The sequence below is a fragment of the Rhagoletis pomonella genome, unplaced genomic scaffold (assembly GCF_013731165.1).
Source record: "Rhagoletis pomonella isolate Grant_MI unplaced genomic scaffold, Rhpom_1.0 Rhpom_scaffold_01070, whole genome shotgun sequence".
Taxonomy (NCBI): Eukaryota; Metazoa; Arthropoda; class Insecta; order Diptera; family Tephritidae; genus Rhagoletis; species Rhagoletis pomonella.
Window position 1 is genome coordinate 4,044 of NW_023459624.1, and position 19,471 is coordinate 23,514.

General features: G+C 39.3%; 2 protein-coding genes across 2 annotated transcripts; one reads left to right on the forward strand and one right to left on the reverse strand.

The window, feature by feature from the left end:
• Positions 1 to 2,429: 2,429 nt before the first annotated feature.
• Positions 2,430 to 3,477, forward strand: LOC118751907 (forkhead box protein C1-like; the record flags this gene model as incomplete). The annotated part of the gene is made up of 3 exons (XM_036486732.1): positions 2,430 to 2,601; positions 2,680 to 3,139; positions 3,221 to 3,477. Coding segments are annotated over 3 exons (889 nt in total), but the record flags the coding sequence as incomplete, so codon positions are not given.
• A 9,025-nt stretch (positions 3,478 to 12,502) lies between these two features.
• Positions 12,503 to 18,910, reverse strand: LOC118751905 (DNA-directed RNA polymerase II subunit RPB1-like). The gene is given in 10 exon segments (XM_036486730.1): positions 12,503 to 13,784; positions 13,786 to 13,814; positions 13,878 to 14,066; positions 14,128 to 15,229; positions 15,302 to 15,676; positions 15,745 to 16,484; positions 16,546 to 17,146; positions 17,219 to 18,175; positions 18,243 to 18,767; positions 18,833 to 18,910. Coding segments are annotated over 10 exon segments (5,670 nt in total). The 3' UTR covers positions 12,503 to 12,710.
• Between the last annotated feature and the right edge of the window lie 561 nt (positions 18,911 to 19,471).

Here is a 19,471-nt window from a genome sequence, read left to right on the forward strand (position 1 = left end):
CGATAGGCAACACGAACGATTCGTCTGCAGAGGAATGCCTCAAAAATTATTCCGGCGGTATCATTCTTGCCGGTTTAAACGCAACCGGGACCATTTCAACGCAATATATGAAAAGCAAGACGAAGACGACCGATAGAGTAATAAAATCACAATCAGAGATGTTGTCGTCCGCAGACGAATCGTTCGTGTTGCCTATCGTTCGTGGTACAGAATACGGCTGTTAAACTCAAAAGGTATGGAAGTAAGTGACAAAAGAATGGAAACCGTTTTCGTAATTTGACTTTTTTCGATATGTAGAAAGAAGTTTATTTAGTTATAGGGTTTGGTAGCAGTTCTTCAAAACGACTTACTACTATACAATTAATGCGTTTGGCGCCATTTTGATGCACTTTTGGGTGTATAATAAATACCTACATCTAGATTTCTCGGCCAAACTATTCTGATTCCTTGATGAATTTGCCGATGTCACCTATAGTAGATGCTGATATATCTTGTATATGTCTTCCTAATACTTTATAACTAAAAGTTGTTAGACCCGGGCATTCACAAGGGAAATGCTGTACACTTTCTTCGCTACCTTCTAGTTGACAGCGTTTTGAAAACATAAGATAGAAATTCTATTTTCTATTAACTTTACTAAATTAAATTAACCACATTAAATAAATTAATAACACTTTAAAACCAATCAAAAATAATAAATAATTCAATGAAAAAGGTAAAAAACATTTTCAAGCTAAATATATTAATTTATCATAACGAAATCGAGGTAAAGTTCCACGAACTCAAATAAATACAAATGAAATAAAAGTCAACTTAATATAAAATAAAAAATTAAATAATTCACAACCAAAAAAAATTACTCAAAATAATATTCTTATAAATAAAATTCTAGCATATTCAGCTATAAAAATTAAAGCAAATCCACCACTTCTGTGACAAGCCACATTCTCTCTGCGTGTTTGTCAATTGTTTTGTTTGTGATCCTTCATAGTTGCTGCAATTCTCAATACTTCTGTCCTTGATCTGTTAAGAAGGTCTACTGTCTCCGTCCTGTTATAGTCAGACCACAGTGTCTTGGCTACTTTGCAAGTCTGTATATTAGAGACAAGGAGACACCGAGTTCAATGGAGTACACACCTGTACCCTCACCACAGTCCATCTTTGAACCGTCGGTATAGCGAGAGACTGGCCCTTAATCGGCCACTTTGTCTCTACGGCACTATCTTCTGGTTGGGAGCGGAGTCTTACTTGTATGTTATTGAAGCTCAGTTTAGATAAAATATAGTCGGTATTTTGCCGTGATTCCATTTCATTGATGATTATTCCGTGCCTGAATCTCCTAGTCTGACGGTCGGTACATATCCACATCAATCGGTTCGGTTTCAGTTCCCAATTTCTGCTTAAGATTCTCTTGAAGGTGTAGTATGCTATGCAGTCCTTCTGCCTACGATATTCGATGTTGATTTTGCAGTTCAGTTTGGTGTATAGCACGACTCCCAAATACTTTGCGCAAGAATATAGTTTGAGCATCTAACCATGAATAGCATAAGTTCGGTCTTGTCTGGGTGTACGTTTAACCGATTTTCTGTGTCCGAAACTCTCAAATTCTCCAGTACAACATCACCGGCGTACACCACCACTTTGACGCCGCCTCTGTTGAGATCTTTCCGCATTCCGTTCAATGCTATTGCGCTATTGGGTGCCTCTACACTGGTATAGGGGTAGTCTTGTCATTTTAAGTTTTTGCTTTTAAATTAATTGTCGTTTACTTTGGGCAACTGTAGGCCGCACCGTCGAAAACAGGTTTCGAGATAGTTCTCACCCACAGGAAATTTTCAGGAAAAAACCATCTGGTGTTTATGGCATTCGCCGACACGATGTTGCTTACTTATTGGTTCTTAAAAATCAATATTAAAAAAGATAGTCTCCAGAAAGCAAGTCCGAAGAGTCAAACTCAAGAGGACACTGGGTTTTAGGTAGTCAAATTAAGTATTCACATCGACGACCGATGTGACTGAGTAGTTAGACGTGCTTACTACCAGGTCCCTCCATTTTTGTTATAACATTAGTGCGCACACCACAAATTGGAGGGGAAGTTCGGCCAAACACTTAACAAATGTGAAGGCACCAAATATTTATTTATTAAGTATTAAGTGTTAAGTATTAACTGTTTAAATATACCACGATTTGTATAGACATATAATCATATCTTACTTCGATAATGAGAATTATCAAGTTTACGTTTTGACCTTATTTTCTTTTTTGTGTTTGGGTTTAAGTTGTGTTTATGTTATGTTTTGAGTGAATAAAGTGAAAAAGAATTTTGTGGTTCATTTTTTGGCTTACTGGAGCACTTCATCCCTCATGCTTCCAAAATTTGTAAACATAAATGGTCAACACTGGTAACCGTTTTAATTTTTACATTACAGTGATCGGTTTCCATACTACAAATCGAACGATGATCGTTGGAAGAATTCAGTGCGACATAACCTCTCCATCAATCCGCATTTCCGCAAAGGTCACAAAGCGCCACAAGGAGCTGGCCACCTGTGGACAATATCCAGTGGAGACTCAGCAGAAAATGTGCTAGCATGGGAACATGTAGGTTTTAGGAACATCACTTGTCAACCAGAATCAGAAGATGCATTTTTTACTATTTATTTGCTATCCTCTCCACAGAAGAAGCAGCGACTGGACTTATTCTTCAAAATGGAGTCCATGAATCGTGAACGCCTACAGCAGCATCAACAACAAATGCAGCAGCAGCAAAGTTGCACCTCACCACATCCGGATTGCCAACAAATGCAGCAGCAGCAACAACAGCAACAACAACAAGGACCCCAACAACAATGCGTCTATGATGAAGCCGCAACAGCAGCCGCCACAATTACACGAGAAATGCTCAACAGCAGCAGCAGCGAAGAGACCTGCGGGCAGAGATGCAACACAACTACGGACAACAACAATCACAGACTAGAGAGCACATCGTTGGTGCATGAATTGCCATTCAACGATCTGATGAGCGACGAAGAGCTCCGCAAAACGGCTGGACAAATTCTGAATGGCATACATCGCGAGGTAGAGGTGCAATCGGTGAACTCAATTATTAGTACCTATCACGATGTGCTGCTGGATAATGGTGAGTGGCAATTAGTGCTAAGGGTCAATGGACTAAAACGTAATTAAATTTCTTTCACACTTCCCTTTGTTTAAACACCAGAAGATTACCTTAATCCCATTCACAAGGATGTCGCTGTGCATGAGAGTGGTCTACGTAGCACGAATGCAACACATCTGCCAACCGCTACATATACAAATTCCCATAATTCGAGCTCCCAGTATTATGTCACCGAAATCGATCCACTCGAACTGGGCATACAAATGTCACATCAAGTGGGTGCGGAGGAGGTGCTCTTCAGCGATGAATTCAATTTGAATTACTTTGGTTACAATGGCGCCAATGATATTGTTGCCTGACCGCCAGCACCGTCAAGAATGACAAATGGCATAGCGTCTGTAATCAGTGTAACCGCAGTTGCAGGACGTTTGAGTTCGATTACGTCGTTGGAAAGTGGTTCATTGACCCAGCAATTGGGTGCGAGACCGGTGGAGCATGTTTACGGTCAACCACAACAGTAATTACTGGAGTGTGAAGTAGTGGTAGTGCATACATACATATGTAGTAGAATTAAGATACTATACATACATTTACTATACTCATTTAGAAGTTATGTATTTATTAATGTTAAGAGGCCTTACAATCACTTCTAGTCACTAATTGTGGATGTTGTTTATCTATACTTAGTAGAATAATATGCCCATAATTTTACCAAAAATATGTACATTTAGACTTTATTCTATTAAAACATTAGAAAATTGTTAAGTAGATAAGGATATGATTTGTATGAATGTAAGTATGTACTAGGTATACAAGTAAGTTTTAGGGTCGTTTGCACTATGTCTGGTTAATTCTAAAGGCTCTGTTATGCATACTTGGCATTGCATGCACTGCTAAACCATTTTTACGTAGAAATCAAAAACCAACAGACTTCTACGTATGTAGTGCTGTGCGTTCGATAACCGATTACACGCGAGGCTCATTTAACAGATTTCTTATGTGACAGCTCTCAAGCCATGCCAAGTATGCATAACGGAGCCTTAACTCCTAGTAAAACATCGTTATCGACACCCAGAATTTATCATGTGATCGATAAAGCAGTCGATGTGTTTAACTGGAGGATTTACCTCCACTTAGGGCCGGTTGTTCAATATCTGGTTATCACTACCACTATACTATCGACGATTTCGACATCATGCATGTAACATGTGATCGATAAAGCAGTAGTTGTGCTTAACCGGAGCTTCTATCTCCGATTTGTGCTAATAAGACATTGAACAACCGGCCCTTAGTGTTAACTAGACATGGTGCAAACGACCCTTAAAAGAGTTTTTCTCGATTTTCTAACTTTATTGTGCAATGTAATTTACTGAAAATTTTGCCCATCGCTAGCTATGACTTTTTCTGGTAATGCATTGATTCTGCTCCAATAAAAATATTCATCTTTGGATACCATGAATTTAGCAATCCAGCCAATTTTGTATACCTTCAACTGAAGTGAAGCGTACGACTGTAAGGACGTTCTGCATGGACCGGAATAAATGGTATCCGGTACCAACGAGATAAGTTTTGACCACTTGTGCAACATGCGACCAATCATTGTCATGGTAGAAGATCAATGACTCGTATCATCTGGTTGCCCAGTCCGACCGTTTTTCCGCAATCGCTTGCTTCAGTCGTTGTCAGTGGTTGTCTGTAGAGGTTCCCGTCGGCCGTATGACTACTTTTCATAAGCTCATAATACAGGAGCCGCTTCTGGTGTGAATCTATTTTCACGACTGTTGAAAAGACAATGCAAAAACGGCTTCGCTTTGTAACTTTAGGGGAGCATCTTAGAAACAGTGAAACGCCGTTCGATATCTCTTGGTGTGAGCTCATGTGGCACCCAGCTTCCGACTTTCTGGACCATACCAATGGCTTTCTATCGCAATGAAATATCTTGTTATGTCACGCCTTATATTGCCGCAAGTTCTTCTTGGGTGAGGCACGGGTCTTAATCCAAAACTGCCTGCTTATTCGGCCTCTATAAACGTTGATAGCCTTCCTTCGCGCTCATTGTCAGGTGTGTCGAAATCGCCATCAACGTTGCAACCAGTACTCACAGGTTATTTGATGGCTCATGCTCACCGTAGGGCGCACAGAGCAGACGTTGACTTTCTGCTGCACTCTTCTCCAGATGGAAGCAAATTAGCAATGATCACCGCGAATGGAGTTTTGTTGTTAATTGATAACGGTTTTTATATGAATTTGGCTGCAGCATTTTCCGGTATGCTTAAATACGATTGGAACCCTTTGTTGAAATAGAGGTATAAACTCAATCTTCTTTTCCGCATTGCTTTCCACCCAAGTTGTAGTAGTTCCAAAGCGTGAAGTTTTCACTTTGCCTTCCCTACATTCACAACAACGGAAGTCGTTAGGACTTTCCTGGATGACTGCTGATCGGAAAAGGCACGTGCTTAACTCTGAATAAGAAGGAAGGGACACAGCGAACTAAGTGATACTTTGTACCACGAAAATCGGATCTACGTAACCGAAATGACCAGTTTTAAATCTGTCCTAGGAATATCACCCCATCAGAACGAAAAATGACACTGAAGATGGCACAACGCCGAAACCGGTTTGTCTGCAAACCAAACTTGACAAGGGATGACGGAAATTCGTTCCAAAATAAATCACCCCATCATCATTCCCTAAAAACTAGTCGGGGAGTTTGTATGTTCTACAACAACAAATTCGTATCAAAAAAATACGTCTCCATATCTTGTTGATTAAGCAATGTACCTTTGGAATCATGCTGATCCTTAAGAATTCGGGAGATGAAATCGTTCAGTCCCCTTTTGTCTAAAAAAGCTTAACCGTTACAGATAAAAGTCGACGCTATTGTTGCCGGCTAGGTACCATTTTGTCAAGTGCTTGGCCGAATCTTTTATCAGATTTGTGCCTCTTGATGTTGCCTCACAATTGGAAGGAGCTACAGTTTAACGACACCTTCAAACGGTACTACATATATTTAACCCGAAAAGGCGCCAACTGGCAGGTATGCTTCTGCTTGAACTCCATCAATACAACTGAGCGTATTTGCGTATTTTATACGAATTCGACAGAAAACCCAAGAACTGTCCTTTCGAAACCAAGTAAAGTTTGACTTTTTTTAATTTGTATTTACCAATCAAAAATTAGTGCATACATAAAATAAAGGGGCTAAAGGGGCTCAAGAAAGTGGGACAGAGGAAAGAGATGGTCATCAAGAGGAGCTAGTGATGTGCCGAGTCGGCTATTTTTGGTACTCGAGTATTTTGGTACTCATTAAAAAAAGAATCGAGTCAGGATTCGAGTCAGATACTCGGATCAAGTATTCGAGTTCAGAGCTCGGTATTCGAATACGTTATAGATTCGACTGCTGAACATGCACCCAACCGAAATGCCGACTTTTTTATTTAACATGATATTATTATTAACTCCAAGATAGTATATCCGATTTATGTAGATCCAAACATAGAAATCTAATTCTTACATACTTACAAATAATAATTAAAATTAAATAAATATAGGGTTCAATAACAGTTCCTTTATTTATCATAGTAGAACTAGAACTTAGTAGTCTGTCATAAAAAAAATATCCAAAGTAAATAATGAGTTTAAAAAAAATAAATCTTCAGTACCTTAAAAGTTCAACTAGTACTTCAATTATAATGACAATATTCCATGAGATCTAGATTCATAAACAACAAAATTACTCCTTTGGAATTTAAAATTCCTTTCATCTTTGGCAATTAATACCTATAACGATATTAAAATTAATTTAGTTGTGTGGTGTATTTGGTAAATATATATACATATATATTTTTTTTAACGCTAAACCGCCATTTATATATCAAAAATACCTGATTCGGTGTTTGATAATTATAAGTACTCGAGACCCGTACTCGAGTCTGTGTATGCGAATACTATAATTTGCTTACTCGAGTACGTGAGTACTTCTAAAATACTCGAGTCAGAACTCGAGTCGACTCGACTCGGCACATCACTAAGAGGAGCAGTCTTGCTTTATTTTATGTTCCAGTGCTGTGGAAGAGGACACGAATAAATTTCATACTGAAGTTAGGCAGAAGACCCTACTCGCTAGGCCAATAAGTCGAGCCTCCTTTGTGTTAAAAACAATGAAACAGTTTATCGGCAATATTATCACGATACACATTCTACGGCTAGCATCTCTACCAACGCCAAACCAACAGATACATACGTATGTACAAATCAAGGTACATAGATATTGATTTTCGCATACCAGCAGACCCGACGCCATCAGACTATACCCAATAAACATTGAGCTTGATTAACAATTCGAAAATGAAGTCCAGCCCATTATCGAATTTAAATCGCACAGCAGAAATTTATATCATCTGCACAAACTAAATATTTGCTTAGTGGGTAATCTCATTATATTTTCTAACCAAATGGGAAGCTTATGCTCAATTTCGCCTCAGTACAAACACAATTTCGACATTTCCAATAAAAGGTTTTCTGAGTGTCGTCTAGATATGTCCGCTGGCTGCCTGAGCAAAGCTATCACACCTTGGACCACGAATATGTATAGTATACACTGTATACCCACATGCATATATTCATATATTTTATGTACAATTTAATTAAGATCGCACAAGTTCTGAGATAGTAAAACGCGCACTTAATTTTGTAATGCATATTTATCAGGACTGCAAACCACTCCAAAAATAGGTGCGGTTCGGTTCAGTGGTTCGAACCACTTAGAAAATAGTTGTACCGGTACAACAACCGCTTCATGAGTATCGCTGAACCGCGGTTCGGTTCGGTTCAAATGGGTCAATTGTGTTGTGCTAAAATATAAAAACTTGGGAAAATTTGACAAACCTATAACAAGTAAATTTTAGCAAAAAAAAACCGACCTAAAAAAATATATATGTATATATATATCCATATATATTTCATGATCCAATGATCGGATCTAAATCAGATTAGTCCAAAGTTATGCAGTAAAATACATAAAAACAAAAAAAAAATTAAAAATTACGACGAACTGATAACCTCGTCATTTTTTGGAAGTCGGTTAAAAATAACAGGCTTTGTTACTGAAATCAAATCCTAATATCCACATTAATTACAGGCTAACCTAATATTCGCGGCTTGCGTTTTGGTACGCATGCCGTCGAATTTGTTTTTTTGCGTCACCCGAAATTGACTTGCATGCGTTTGCATTTGATTTCATTGAGCGAAACGTCAAATCAAAATGTCACGCAGAACAAAAATTGGAAATTGAGTTAGCTTCATACGCACGCCGTTCAATTTCGGTTGATCTCATACAAGTTGCATGTGCATGAGAAATTTTTGACAATAAATTGGCGTCGTGCGTGAATATTAGGTTAGCCTGTTATGGTGGAAAAACAAATGGGGCGCATCATTTTAGCAAGCTTTGGATATTTTTCGTTTGTTTATTTTTTTTAAACACATAAGTCTAAGTTTCAAATTTTGTGCAATTTATGAAAATTATGAAAAGTTTTATCTAAATCGCAAATTTTTAATAAAAATTTCTAGGACACATTTTTAAGTTTTATGTTGGTTTTTGGCAATTTTTTACTCACTTGCTTCCATACAAAGTATGCCGGATTTTTTTCTGTATGGTAGAAAATGCGTAGTACCCACCCTAAACTAAAAACTTATATAAAATCAATGCAATCAAGATGAAATTAGAAAAATTTTCATTATTTTCTAGAGAGTAATATGAGCAACATGGTTCTCTTTTTTATAAAGCAATCGCATTTCAGGACGAAAGGATAAGGATTGAGCCAAGAGCTTGTGTGAGCATATCGAATTTTTGGCAAAAAATGTTAGTTACGTGGATTTTGCAGAACGACGATACGCGGTTTTGTACTTTAAACGATGATATGTGAAAGCATACCTATGGTCAAAATAATAGGAGTGCGATATTTGACTATTTTTCTTGAGTTGATTTAATGTTCATTGATTTTTTATAAAAGTATAACAGCAACCATATAAATCGAAATTTAAAACTTTGTACGAAAATTAGAAAAAATCTACAAATTCCAACCAAATTGTATTAAAGTATAAAAATTTTGTATCAGAACTAAAAAAATCCGAGTATGCTTTTCTATAGCTCCTTCAATTTTAGTGTAATATGTTGGAGTGGTTTTCGAATCGGTGTTGACATTTCAAAATAAAAACGGCTCGGTTCGAAGCCCGAAAAAAAACCGGTTTGCAGCCCTGATATTTATATATAGGAATTATCTATGTTTATGTAACTAAGTACACATACATAACTACAATAAATTTTAACAAATAAAATTTAGAAAAATCATTGCAATTTAATTGACGCATTGGTTGGGCCTTATTCGATTCTGAAAATGTCAATTTAACTGATTCTATGTATATTAGACTCCACGTTCAAAAAAAAAATCGGTACCGTTTTTTCCATTGGAATTATAAAATCTATCGTAGTCCGATTTTTCGTGAAATCTACGAATATGCGATCACTGAGTACGAATTGCTACGAACGTTGTGTATACTTTGATGGATTCTGTGATAGTATTAATTATAGTTTAAGACTTGCGCTAAGACGGGGGCTGGACCGATTTGTTAAATACCTCCAAAAATTTATTGTTTTATGAATAAAAATAGATTTTTTAAAATAATTTTTGAAAAAAAATCAACTCAGATGACAAAAAATTTGAAGCTTAAAAAATTTGCATTAAAATATTTTTTCAACAAATTTTGACGGAATCATAATAATGAAATTTTTTATGCTGTTTTTGAACTTTTTTCAAAGGTTGGCTTAAGAAGAACTTGAATAACTCAGCCGAAACTTCACCCCTTTACACTTATGAGGTATCGTTCGAAAGGCATTTTCTCACCATTTTTATTTCTTTGCAAATTAATTCATTCAAAGTATGAAAGAAAATGTAGGATCGTCATTCCAAATTGAATTAAAATGTGTTGATATTTGGAAAAAATCTTCTTGGAATAGAATAGATCCCTGCCCCTACACCGCAATCCATCTTACCGGCTTAAGGTTTGAGCTATGCTCGAAGATCCACAATTTCTACCACCTAGGCTTTCTGAGCCTTACGGCTGAGTTTATCGCGGTTTCTTTTAGGCATAGCTGAATGGATATCATACTGAGGACTATGTTCAGTGCTTCTGAGAGGCAGATTTTTAGTACCCCAGTTATCGCCGAACATGCCGATCTTTGTATGCTACTAATTTACCGACATCGTAATGTCTGCTTAAAGTATGGTGGCCAGATACTAGAACGCCATATGTACGAATCGTCCCATACGATATTACGTACGTGAACGTACTCTTTGTTCCATTCAGCCTGACGTATCACGTAATTTTCTTTCGTATGGTTTTCGATCCGTTAACGGATGTTACGATTCGAGCCCTGGTCCATTAGTCCTTCTGCAAAGACATTCTCGATGGAAACATTCTTGCATATGTATGTGTCGATTGGTGGGCTTTTCGGGAACACAGGTCCAATAGCTTCAGACCCAGTACTGTCGTCTTCGAGTGCGGATTCATCACTATTTCAAACTAGCGAGCCTTTGCCAATCGTTAGGAGTATCATGCCTATTACGATATCCGACGAATCACATCCATACATGCCTATTACGGTCCGAAGGATGTCATTCGCACGAATCTAAACCTTCACACTCGATTATTATGGCAGTGCCAATCTGATGAGATCCATGCGGATCGAATCCGATTATGAACAGAAACTCCCTGAGAGTTTTCTCTCTTTTCCCTTTCCTCCTATCATGGATAAAAATTCCCTGAGGATTTTTTATTTTAAATGGCGGAGTTGAGCTGTCAAACAGCTCTTTCGAAGTTCGAATTCGCTCCTCCCAAATTTTCGAGGAAAATGCCCTGAGAGTTAATTATTGGAGGATTTCTTTCTTGGGAGAAACAAATTCCCGGGGAACAAACTCTCCGGGAGTATTCAAAATTGGGTTGTATATCTCTGCAGATGTTTTTTTCGAGAATTATTACCTTGAATGGTTTTAATACCACCAGAGACCCCGTGGAAACTACTAGGCCAGTTGTTTCGACGAGACCGACTTATCGGGTATAATATTAGGCCACAACTCTAAGCAGCAATAACAGCCGCTAAACTGAAGTTCCCACCAGGGTAGCCAACTCATTTTTGAGAATTCCCCGATTTCGACAAAGAAATTCACCCAATTTGCCCGAAATTTCGTAAAATAGATAGACCCATAGATATCTCCATATATACAAAAAAATTGTATGTATTTTGATATATTGCTGGTCTTTCTGTTTATTTTACTTTTAAATGTAATTTACCTACATATGTATTCATAACTCAAACTAAACGTTTATAAAGTTAGTTAACAAATAAAGGATACAAAATGTGCATATAATATTGACATACATACAGCGGTCGAAACAAATTTAGTCGACCCAAGTTTTGACCAATTTTCACAATTATTTTTATTTTTGGTTATTTAATTTGAGTTATTTTTTTAATAGTTTATTATTTAACATAGCCCGTATAAATCCAAGCTTCAAACTGTGTGCAATATTAAAAAAAAAATTAAAGTCTTAGTAAAAATTTCGTGCTTTTTAATTAGATTTTGTAGAAATATTCAGCCTCATTGTGTAAGTCGTAAATTAGGCTAAATTGTACGACTCGACAACATTGGCATTGTTTACTGTCGTGCTGAAAAAAGGAAGCGACGAAATTTGTCGAAAACTATACAGTGCTGCCAAGTTTTTCTGTTTTAATACACTAGTCGAGTGGAAATTTTAGGCAATGACGTGAAATTTTCGATACGATTCGACTCTCGAAAAACGACTTGCATACGACACCACTCTCGCAATGAGGGTGATTATTCATTTCTAGTATAATAAAGTGCAAATTTCAAGTGGCTAAAAATTTTCGTTTTAAAACTTTTACCCGAAGGTGTTGCGGTTTTCTTACATATAAAAATAAATTGTGTTTATTCGTTATATGAGAGCAAATGCGACAAAGAAAATTCTAAAAAATCATACATAATCAGTACTTTTAGTTGCATTCGCATTTATTATGCAACTCTTTTAACTCATTATGAAATTGGTGAGGCCAAACAGAAAAAAATAGTTGACACTTAATTCCTCACAAAAAAAAAGCAGTCCATCCCCCGATCCTTCACGCAAACTTAAATTCCCCACAAAAAAATGGTGCTTTCTCCGATTCCCCACGCAAACTGAAATTCCCCGCAAATCGAGGAATTCCCCGCGATTTGGCTTCCCTGGTTCGCACTCAATTGAAAAGCCTATGCCCGTTTGCTCATCGGAATCAATTTCGCTCCCCCTCAAAAACAAAAAAAAAACTTGAAGTGCGATTTAAGAGAGCTTTCTCTCTCAAATTTACGCTTTATTACAAATGATTGCAATACAATTATAATTTGATTATACATTGAAATCGAACGATTAGTCTTAAATGCTATACAAATATTTTTATATGGATATCAAATAGAATATTTTTGCGGGTATGGCATTGTGCCAACTACTTTAAACGCCTCAAACGTCTTTAGAGACGACTTTCTTAATCATCGCTTTCCTCAAAAGTTGGACTACTCGGCGAATATGCTGGACTGGTTGGACTGTAGCCTTGTGAGGGCGCCGTTGGTGAATACATCGGCGATGTTGGTGAATAGTTGCGCGCTGTGGGCGTGTACGTTGGAGATGTTGGTGAATATTTAGTGCTACTAGGCGAATAGATCGACATATTGGGTGAGTAGCGTGGACTTGTAGCCGAGTAGCTAGATCCAGTTGGACTGTATTGATTGGCCGGTGAATGTTGCGGCGAGCTCGGAGAATAAAGTGGCGATGTTGGCGAATATTTCGGTGAAGCCGGCGAGTACTGCGGCGAACCCGGTGTATATTGTGGTGAACCCGGAGAGCCATCATACGATGGCGAAGGTGGTGAATAAGTTGGTGAAGTGGGTGAATATTTAACACCGGTTTGCGAGTATGCAGGCGAAGCGGGTGAATAGTGTGGTGAGGCCGAATAATTGGGAGAAGTAGGCGAATAAGATGGTGTAACGGGTGTATAGTTTGGTGACGAAGGCGAGTACGAAGGAGATGTTGGCGAATAGCAAGGTGAAGTTGGCGAGTACGATGGGCTCGAAGGAGAGTAAGATGGTGATGTTGGCGAATAACTTGGCGAATTCGGCGAGTAGTTGGATGAAGTTGGTGAATAAGCACTACCAGGCGAATACATGTTTGTGCCACTGCCTGAGAAAGACGGACTGGACGACTGATAGTTCGAAGTGGGCGAATAGACGGGAGAAGTGGGCGAATAACCGCTAGTTGACGGTGAGTAACCGGTTGATTGTGGTGCAAAATTCGGTGTAGTTGAATAACGTGGACTTGTGGCCGGATAAAGTGGGCTTGTGGGCGAATAATTAGGACTTGTTGGTGAGTAATTCGGAGAAGCTGCGCCCGGTGACGAAGCGGTATAATTCGGACTAGTGGGCGAGTACGATGGGGAAACACTGGGCGACGGTGGTAGATATGGTGACATCGAAGGACCTGGCGAGCTGGGTGATGAGCCAGGATGGGCAGGAGACCAACTAGGCGACATGCCAGATGCATCAGAAGCAGCTGATGGTGAAAAAACTGGGGCCACCAGGTGTCATGCCGGCCACTATAAATAAAAGTTACATATTAGATAGAATTTCAAACTATGTATATAAATATGGGAACATACTTTGTCCAGATGGCGAGAAATAACGCGGAGTGCCACACTGTACCCACGGAGTCATTGGTGGTGTCATGCTTGGTGTAGAGCCAGCACCGAAGAACATTGCCGAACCACCAATCATGCTTGATCCCAATGTGCTGGGGATTTCGATGCCGTAACGACACTTTTCTGCATCCAGTAGCAAATCAAAGCAACCTTAAAGTGATGCAAGTCAAATAAAAAACTATTGCATAAATATAACTTTTTGTTTACTCACCGGTGCCCATACGCGGCAGCTGGCCCATAATAATGTTCTCGGACACACCTCTCATCGGATCCGTCTCCGCATGCGCTGCAGCGTCCATTAACACATCAACGGTTTCTTCGAATGAGCAACGCATAAGTGCACCAGTGTCCTGCCTGTTAATACCGTGGCGAGTAATAGCCATCAAATGGCCCTTAGCCGTCATTACGTCACACAACAAGGCCAAATGACGATAGTTCACGTACAAGCCGTAGAACTGTAGCACAGCGTTCATTTCTTTTTCAACTGACTTACGCACAGCTTCGATACCCAACACTTGGAAAATCTCACAAATATCGTTAGACGATGTACGCACCGGATCCACATCACGTTCAGAGAGTACTTTCATCATTGAAGTACCATCAGTTTCCAATAACCATTCTCCAATGGCCTTAAATTCTCCTGTCTCCGTTATGACTATACGCTTTTTGCTGTCCGTTTGCGGCAAATGCATATACACCTTGCCAATGGCTTCGATGCCCTGCAATGTCATGTCTGAAAGCATGTTTGCTTCAATGCAACGCAAGAACATATCGTCCTCCATTTTATCGACAGCCTCGTCCTCATCTTGGAACTTAGTTTCTTCATTGTTCATTATACGTATACGTAGCACCAATTTGTCAGCGTTATCGTCATTGAAAATACAATTCAAATCGTCACCAAAGCCGGCGTTAATCTTTTCTGCGATTTGTTCCATAGTCAATTTCTTATCAGTCATACGTTTACGATCCAATTCAATACGCAGCAACCATGGCGAAATACGTGTCGGATCAAAATCAGGCATCTCGTAATAGACGTTGACGAATTCCTGATCCTCTGAAATTACTGTTCTTTGGGGATCAGGATCATAGTAAATTGCAGTATTAGCAGTAACCTTGCGTAGCGTGGTATGTTCCAATCGACACAATACATTCTTAGCCTTTTCTGCATCACGCGCCGCACCACCTGTCAGGAATACAGTTAGAGAAGGCGCCTTTGGTTTCTTGGATATGTTGATAATTTCTTTTAGACGCGGCACACCCAATGTTACGTTCTTCGAAGACACACCAGCAAAATGGAAAGTGTTCAGTGTCATCTGAAAAGTGCAAATAATTAAATTTGTATATATAAAAAAAAGGAAGGAATTTATTTCTGTTCGCCACCATACCTGTGTAGCGGGTTCACCCAAACTCTGCGCAGCCAAAGCGCCTACCATCTCGCCGGGATTTGCCTGCGCTTGTTGGAAGCGTGTCTCAATTTCACCAATCAACCATTCGAAGGCTTCTGTTGACAGGCGAAACTCTTCTGCTACATATTTAGTACAAAGTGTGGATCGAACTAAACATTGAAACAGCAACGTGGCGTTCTCGTTGGCCTGTTTGGAGAGACGATCATTGCCCACCACTATAACGCAGCGTTGCAGTAAATCGCGCACGCCATTAATAACACGCAAAGGCGAGAGATCTGTTGGCAAGCGTTTGTTAATGTGGAAAATTTTCTGCACATTCCAAATCATACGCTGCAAGTTACACGGTAGTACTACCTAAAAGGGCAAAAGATGGAATAAAATATTGGTTCAATAAAAAAAAAAAAAAATATTACAAATTCTACCTTTGAGTCGCCATTGGGGAAAATTTCACGCAAGGCTTGACGATCGTGACATAACTGATCCCACTCGATTTCCAACTCTGGCAACGCATTACCGCTCTCACTCAGCTCTTTGATCACCTCATCCGTGAAAACTTTGCGCATATAACGCTCATTAGACCAATCAAATCTGAATCGCTTCTCAAATGCTTTATTAGATAATTTGACAGTTGGCAAATTCTGAAACTCTACTGTTTCACCAGCCAAACCGTCCTCGCCGTAACGCAACTGAATTAGCTGACCCACAGAATTACGCACCGTACCATCATAGTTAACCATAACAGACTCCATAGCCTTTATGAGACGACGTTGAATATAACCAGTTTCAGCAGTTTTGACAGCAGTATCGATAAGACCTTCACGACCACCCATAGCGTGGAAATAGAATTCTGAAGGTGTTAAGCCGGCGAGATACGAATTTTCGACGAAGCCACGCGACTCAGGACCGTAATCGTCTTTAATGAAATGTGGCAATGTGCGCTTACGGAAACCGTATGGTATACGTTTACCCTCGACGTTCTGTTGACCCACACAAGCAATAACCTGTGAGATATTAATGTTGGAACCTTTAGAACCCGACACCACCATAGCCTTTAAGTTATTATATTCTGTCAGCGATTTCTTAGCTGATCCACCAGTTTTGTCACGAGCATCATTTAGAATACGATTTACTTGATTCTCGAAAGTTTGACGCAAGGTATTACCTTTGAGCAAGAAATAGTAATAGTAAATTAGTTGTGGAGGGAACACATTCAATTCACATACCTGGTGTTGGCTCCAATTCCATGTTGTGCGCTTTTTGAATAACGTTTATGACATCGTCTTTGGCCTTTTTGATGGCTGTCTGAATTTCTGTATATGTCTGAGGATCGGCAATTGTGTCACCAATACCAATGCTGTGGCCTTCGAGCAATAACCAATTGTTAATTACGGTTTGAATGTTGCCGTAGAAACGACCAGCGATTTCATGACCCAATTCCAAGAAACAAATATGCAGCAAGGATCCAGCAGAAGTACCTAGTGTCTTTTTACATAGAATACCCATGATCAATTCACCATGTTCGACCATTACTTTTGTGTCACCGGGTGAGATCCATTTGTATGGACCTTCATCCTCGTCGTCTGGATGGGTAGAATGTGTACGTATCATATTCACGTTGCCAGGAATAATCAATGAGAAGAGTTGTTTGCCCGTCCAAAGGGGACGCGGTTTCAAAATACATGGCTGTGGCACTTTGCCATCCCATGTGGGTAAGAACATAAGCAAGTTCATCATCTGTTCGCGTGTGATAAATACATCACGCTTTGTCATTTTACGTACAGCTGTAAGGGTATCCTGCACAATACCCATGACGGGTTTGTTAGCCTAAAACACAAAACACATACATATGTATTATATAGACTTCCTGTTAATTATATAAATTCAAAATATAAAAACCTGTGGTGTGATAATCTGACGAGGGGTAATATGAATATTTTCAACCTCAGCGCGCGTTTCCATAGATTGTGGTACATGCAAGTTCATTTCATCGCCGTCAAAATCAGCATTGTAAGGTGAAGTACAGGATAAATTCATACGGAATGTAGACCAGGGCAATACTTTTACACGATGGCCCATCATACTCATTTTATGCAAAGTTGGCTGACGATTGAAAATAACCAAATCGTCATCACGTAAATGCCTTTCTACTTTGTAGCCACATTGTAAATGCAAATCGGATGGCTTGGGATGGAAACGTAAATCTATACGTTCGCCGTTATCACGTACAATGTATTTTGCACCAGGGTATTGTGAATTACCTCGACGTACTAGCTCCTGCATACGATCGATATTAAAAGGCGTCACCAGTTCTGGAAATGTTAGATTTTGTGCAATGGAACGCGGCACACCGACTTGGTCAATACGCAAGTTGGGATCTGGTGTGATGACAGTACGTGCCGAGAAGTCGACACGCTTACCCATCAAATTACCACGAATACGACCTTCTTTGCCCTTCAAGCGCGCTTTAAGAGCTTTGAGTGGTTTTCCAGATTTTTGCATAGCACGGGGCATACCAGGCATGTCGTTGTCCACCAACGTTGCGACATGGAATTGCAGCATTTTTATATTCTCTTGAATAACATGCGCTGCTGCGCCTGTGCCCTCGTTCTTCTTCAATTCATTATTGGCTTTAATAATATCAGCCAACTTGTGTGTTAAATCGTCCTGATTCTTAGCTGCACCAAACATAACGACTGCCGGTCGTACCGATAGTGGTGGAACGGGTAACACAGTTACAATCATCCAATCGGGACGTGCATATTTGGGATCCATGCCCAGAATGAAACATTCTTCATCTGTTATGTGTTTCAGGATTTCCCAAACACGCTCTGCAGAAACTACAATTTTCTTTTCCTATTTTATTGAGAAAAATGCATATTTTATTAAGAAAATTTACGTTTATGCATTTTCTCATGATCACCTGCGAGTCCTCATTTACATGCTTCCATTCAGCCGTTAACTCTAACCCGCTACGTCTAAGTGATGGTTGATAATGACCACAGCCACCGTGGCCTTGCTTTTTATTGGGATCCGCCTGTTGTCCATCTTTTGCCATATCCATATCCTCTCCACCCTCGCACACAGTTTTACCCTTACATAAATCGTACACATATGCCAGACGCTTACGTGGCTGTCCCTTCGATTTCATCACAATCTCCTTTATTTTTGGATTTTGTGGCGATACTAACATTTTAGAGCAGTAAAAGCACACACAACGCAATATCTTTATAGTCTTTGTTATAAAACCAATGTGAAAAACTGGTTTGGACAAGTCGATATGTCCAAAATGTCCGGGGCACTCCGTCATATTGCCAGCGCATGTTTGACAACGAGACGTTCGATCGATTACACCTTGACGCGGGTCCATTAGACCACCCAATTTGGGTCGGCCACCTTCCATTGTCTCAGCAAACTGTACGCCACCTTCTGTGACGGACATTCGACGCTAAGATAGTAAAAATTATGAAGTTGCACTTACATAGGTATGGATATGTGAAATCTGCTACTTACGATTTCATCAGGTGACAATATACCGAACTGCACCCGTTTTACTTGGCGCAAGGGCGCCTTGGAGTCATTAGTCGACATAATTATAGTCTACTTTTTTCCCAATAACAAAATTTTTCTTTATTAAAAACCTATAAAATTACCAAAAGGGTGCTCCCCTAAAGGCCGGAGTCTCCGACTGTGGCGCACTCGACACGATGCGTTTTTTCTATCGCCTCGTTCGTTATCGACGTCGCAGTTTCTTCTGGTGAAATTTGCAAAATTTTCAAACACACTTTAAGGTCCTAAAATACACAGTTGTCGCCCAAAAATCTGTGGGCGCAAGTGCCGCGACACTTCAGCTACAATTTAAAGTGCTTTTTGTTTATTATTTTGCCGAACTGACGCTTATTTAACAAGGAAAAGATTGCAGCAGGTTCATTAGATGACTTTTTCCTGTGGCAAAAAGAAGCGAGTATTTCCCGCGGCCCAAAGTTGCATTTAATTTACTAAGGCACGCAGAGTTGTATTATCGAAGTATTGAATATAAGAAATTCCTAAAGGTGTTCTTACACGATGTGTATTTGCGTCTGTAAATGTGATTTTTTCAATACGTATGTAATTGCGTATGTCTGTCAAATTCCCAGTCTTTATTTAAATATT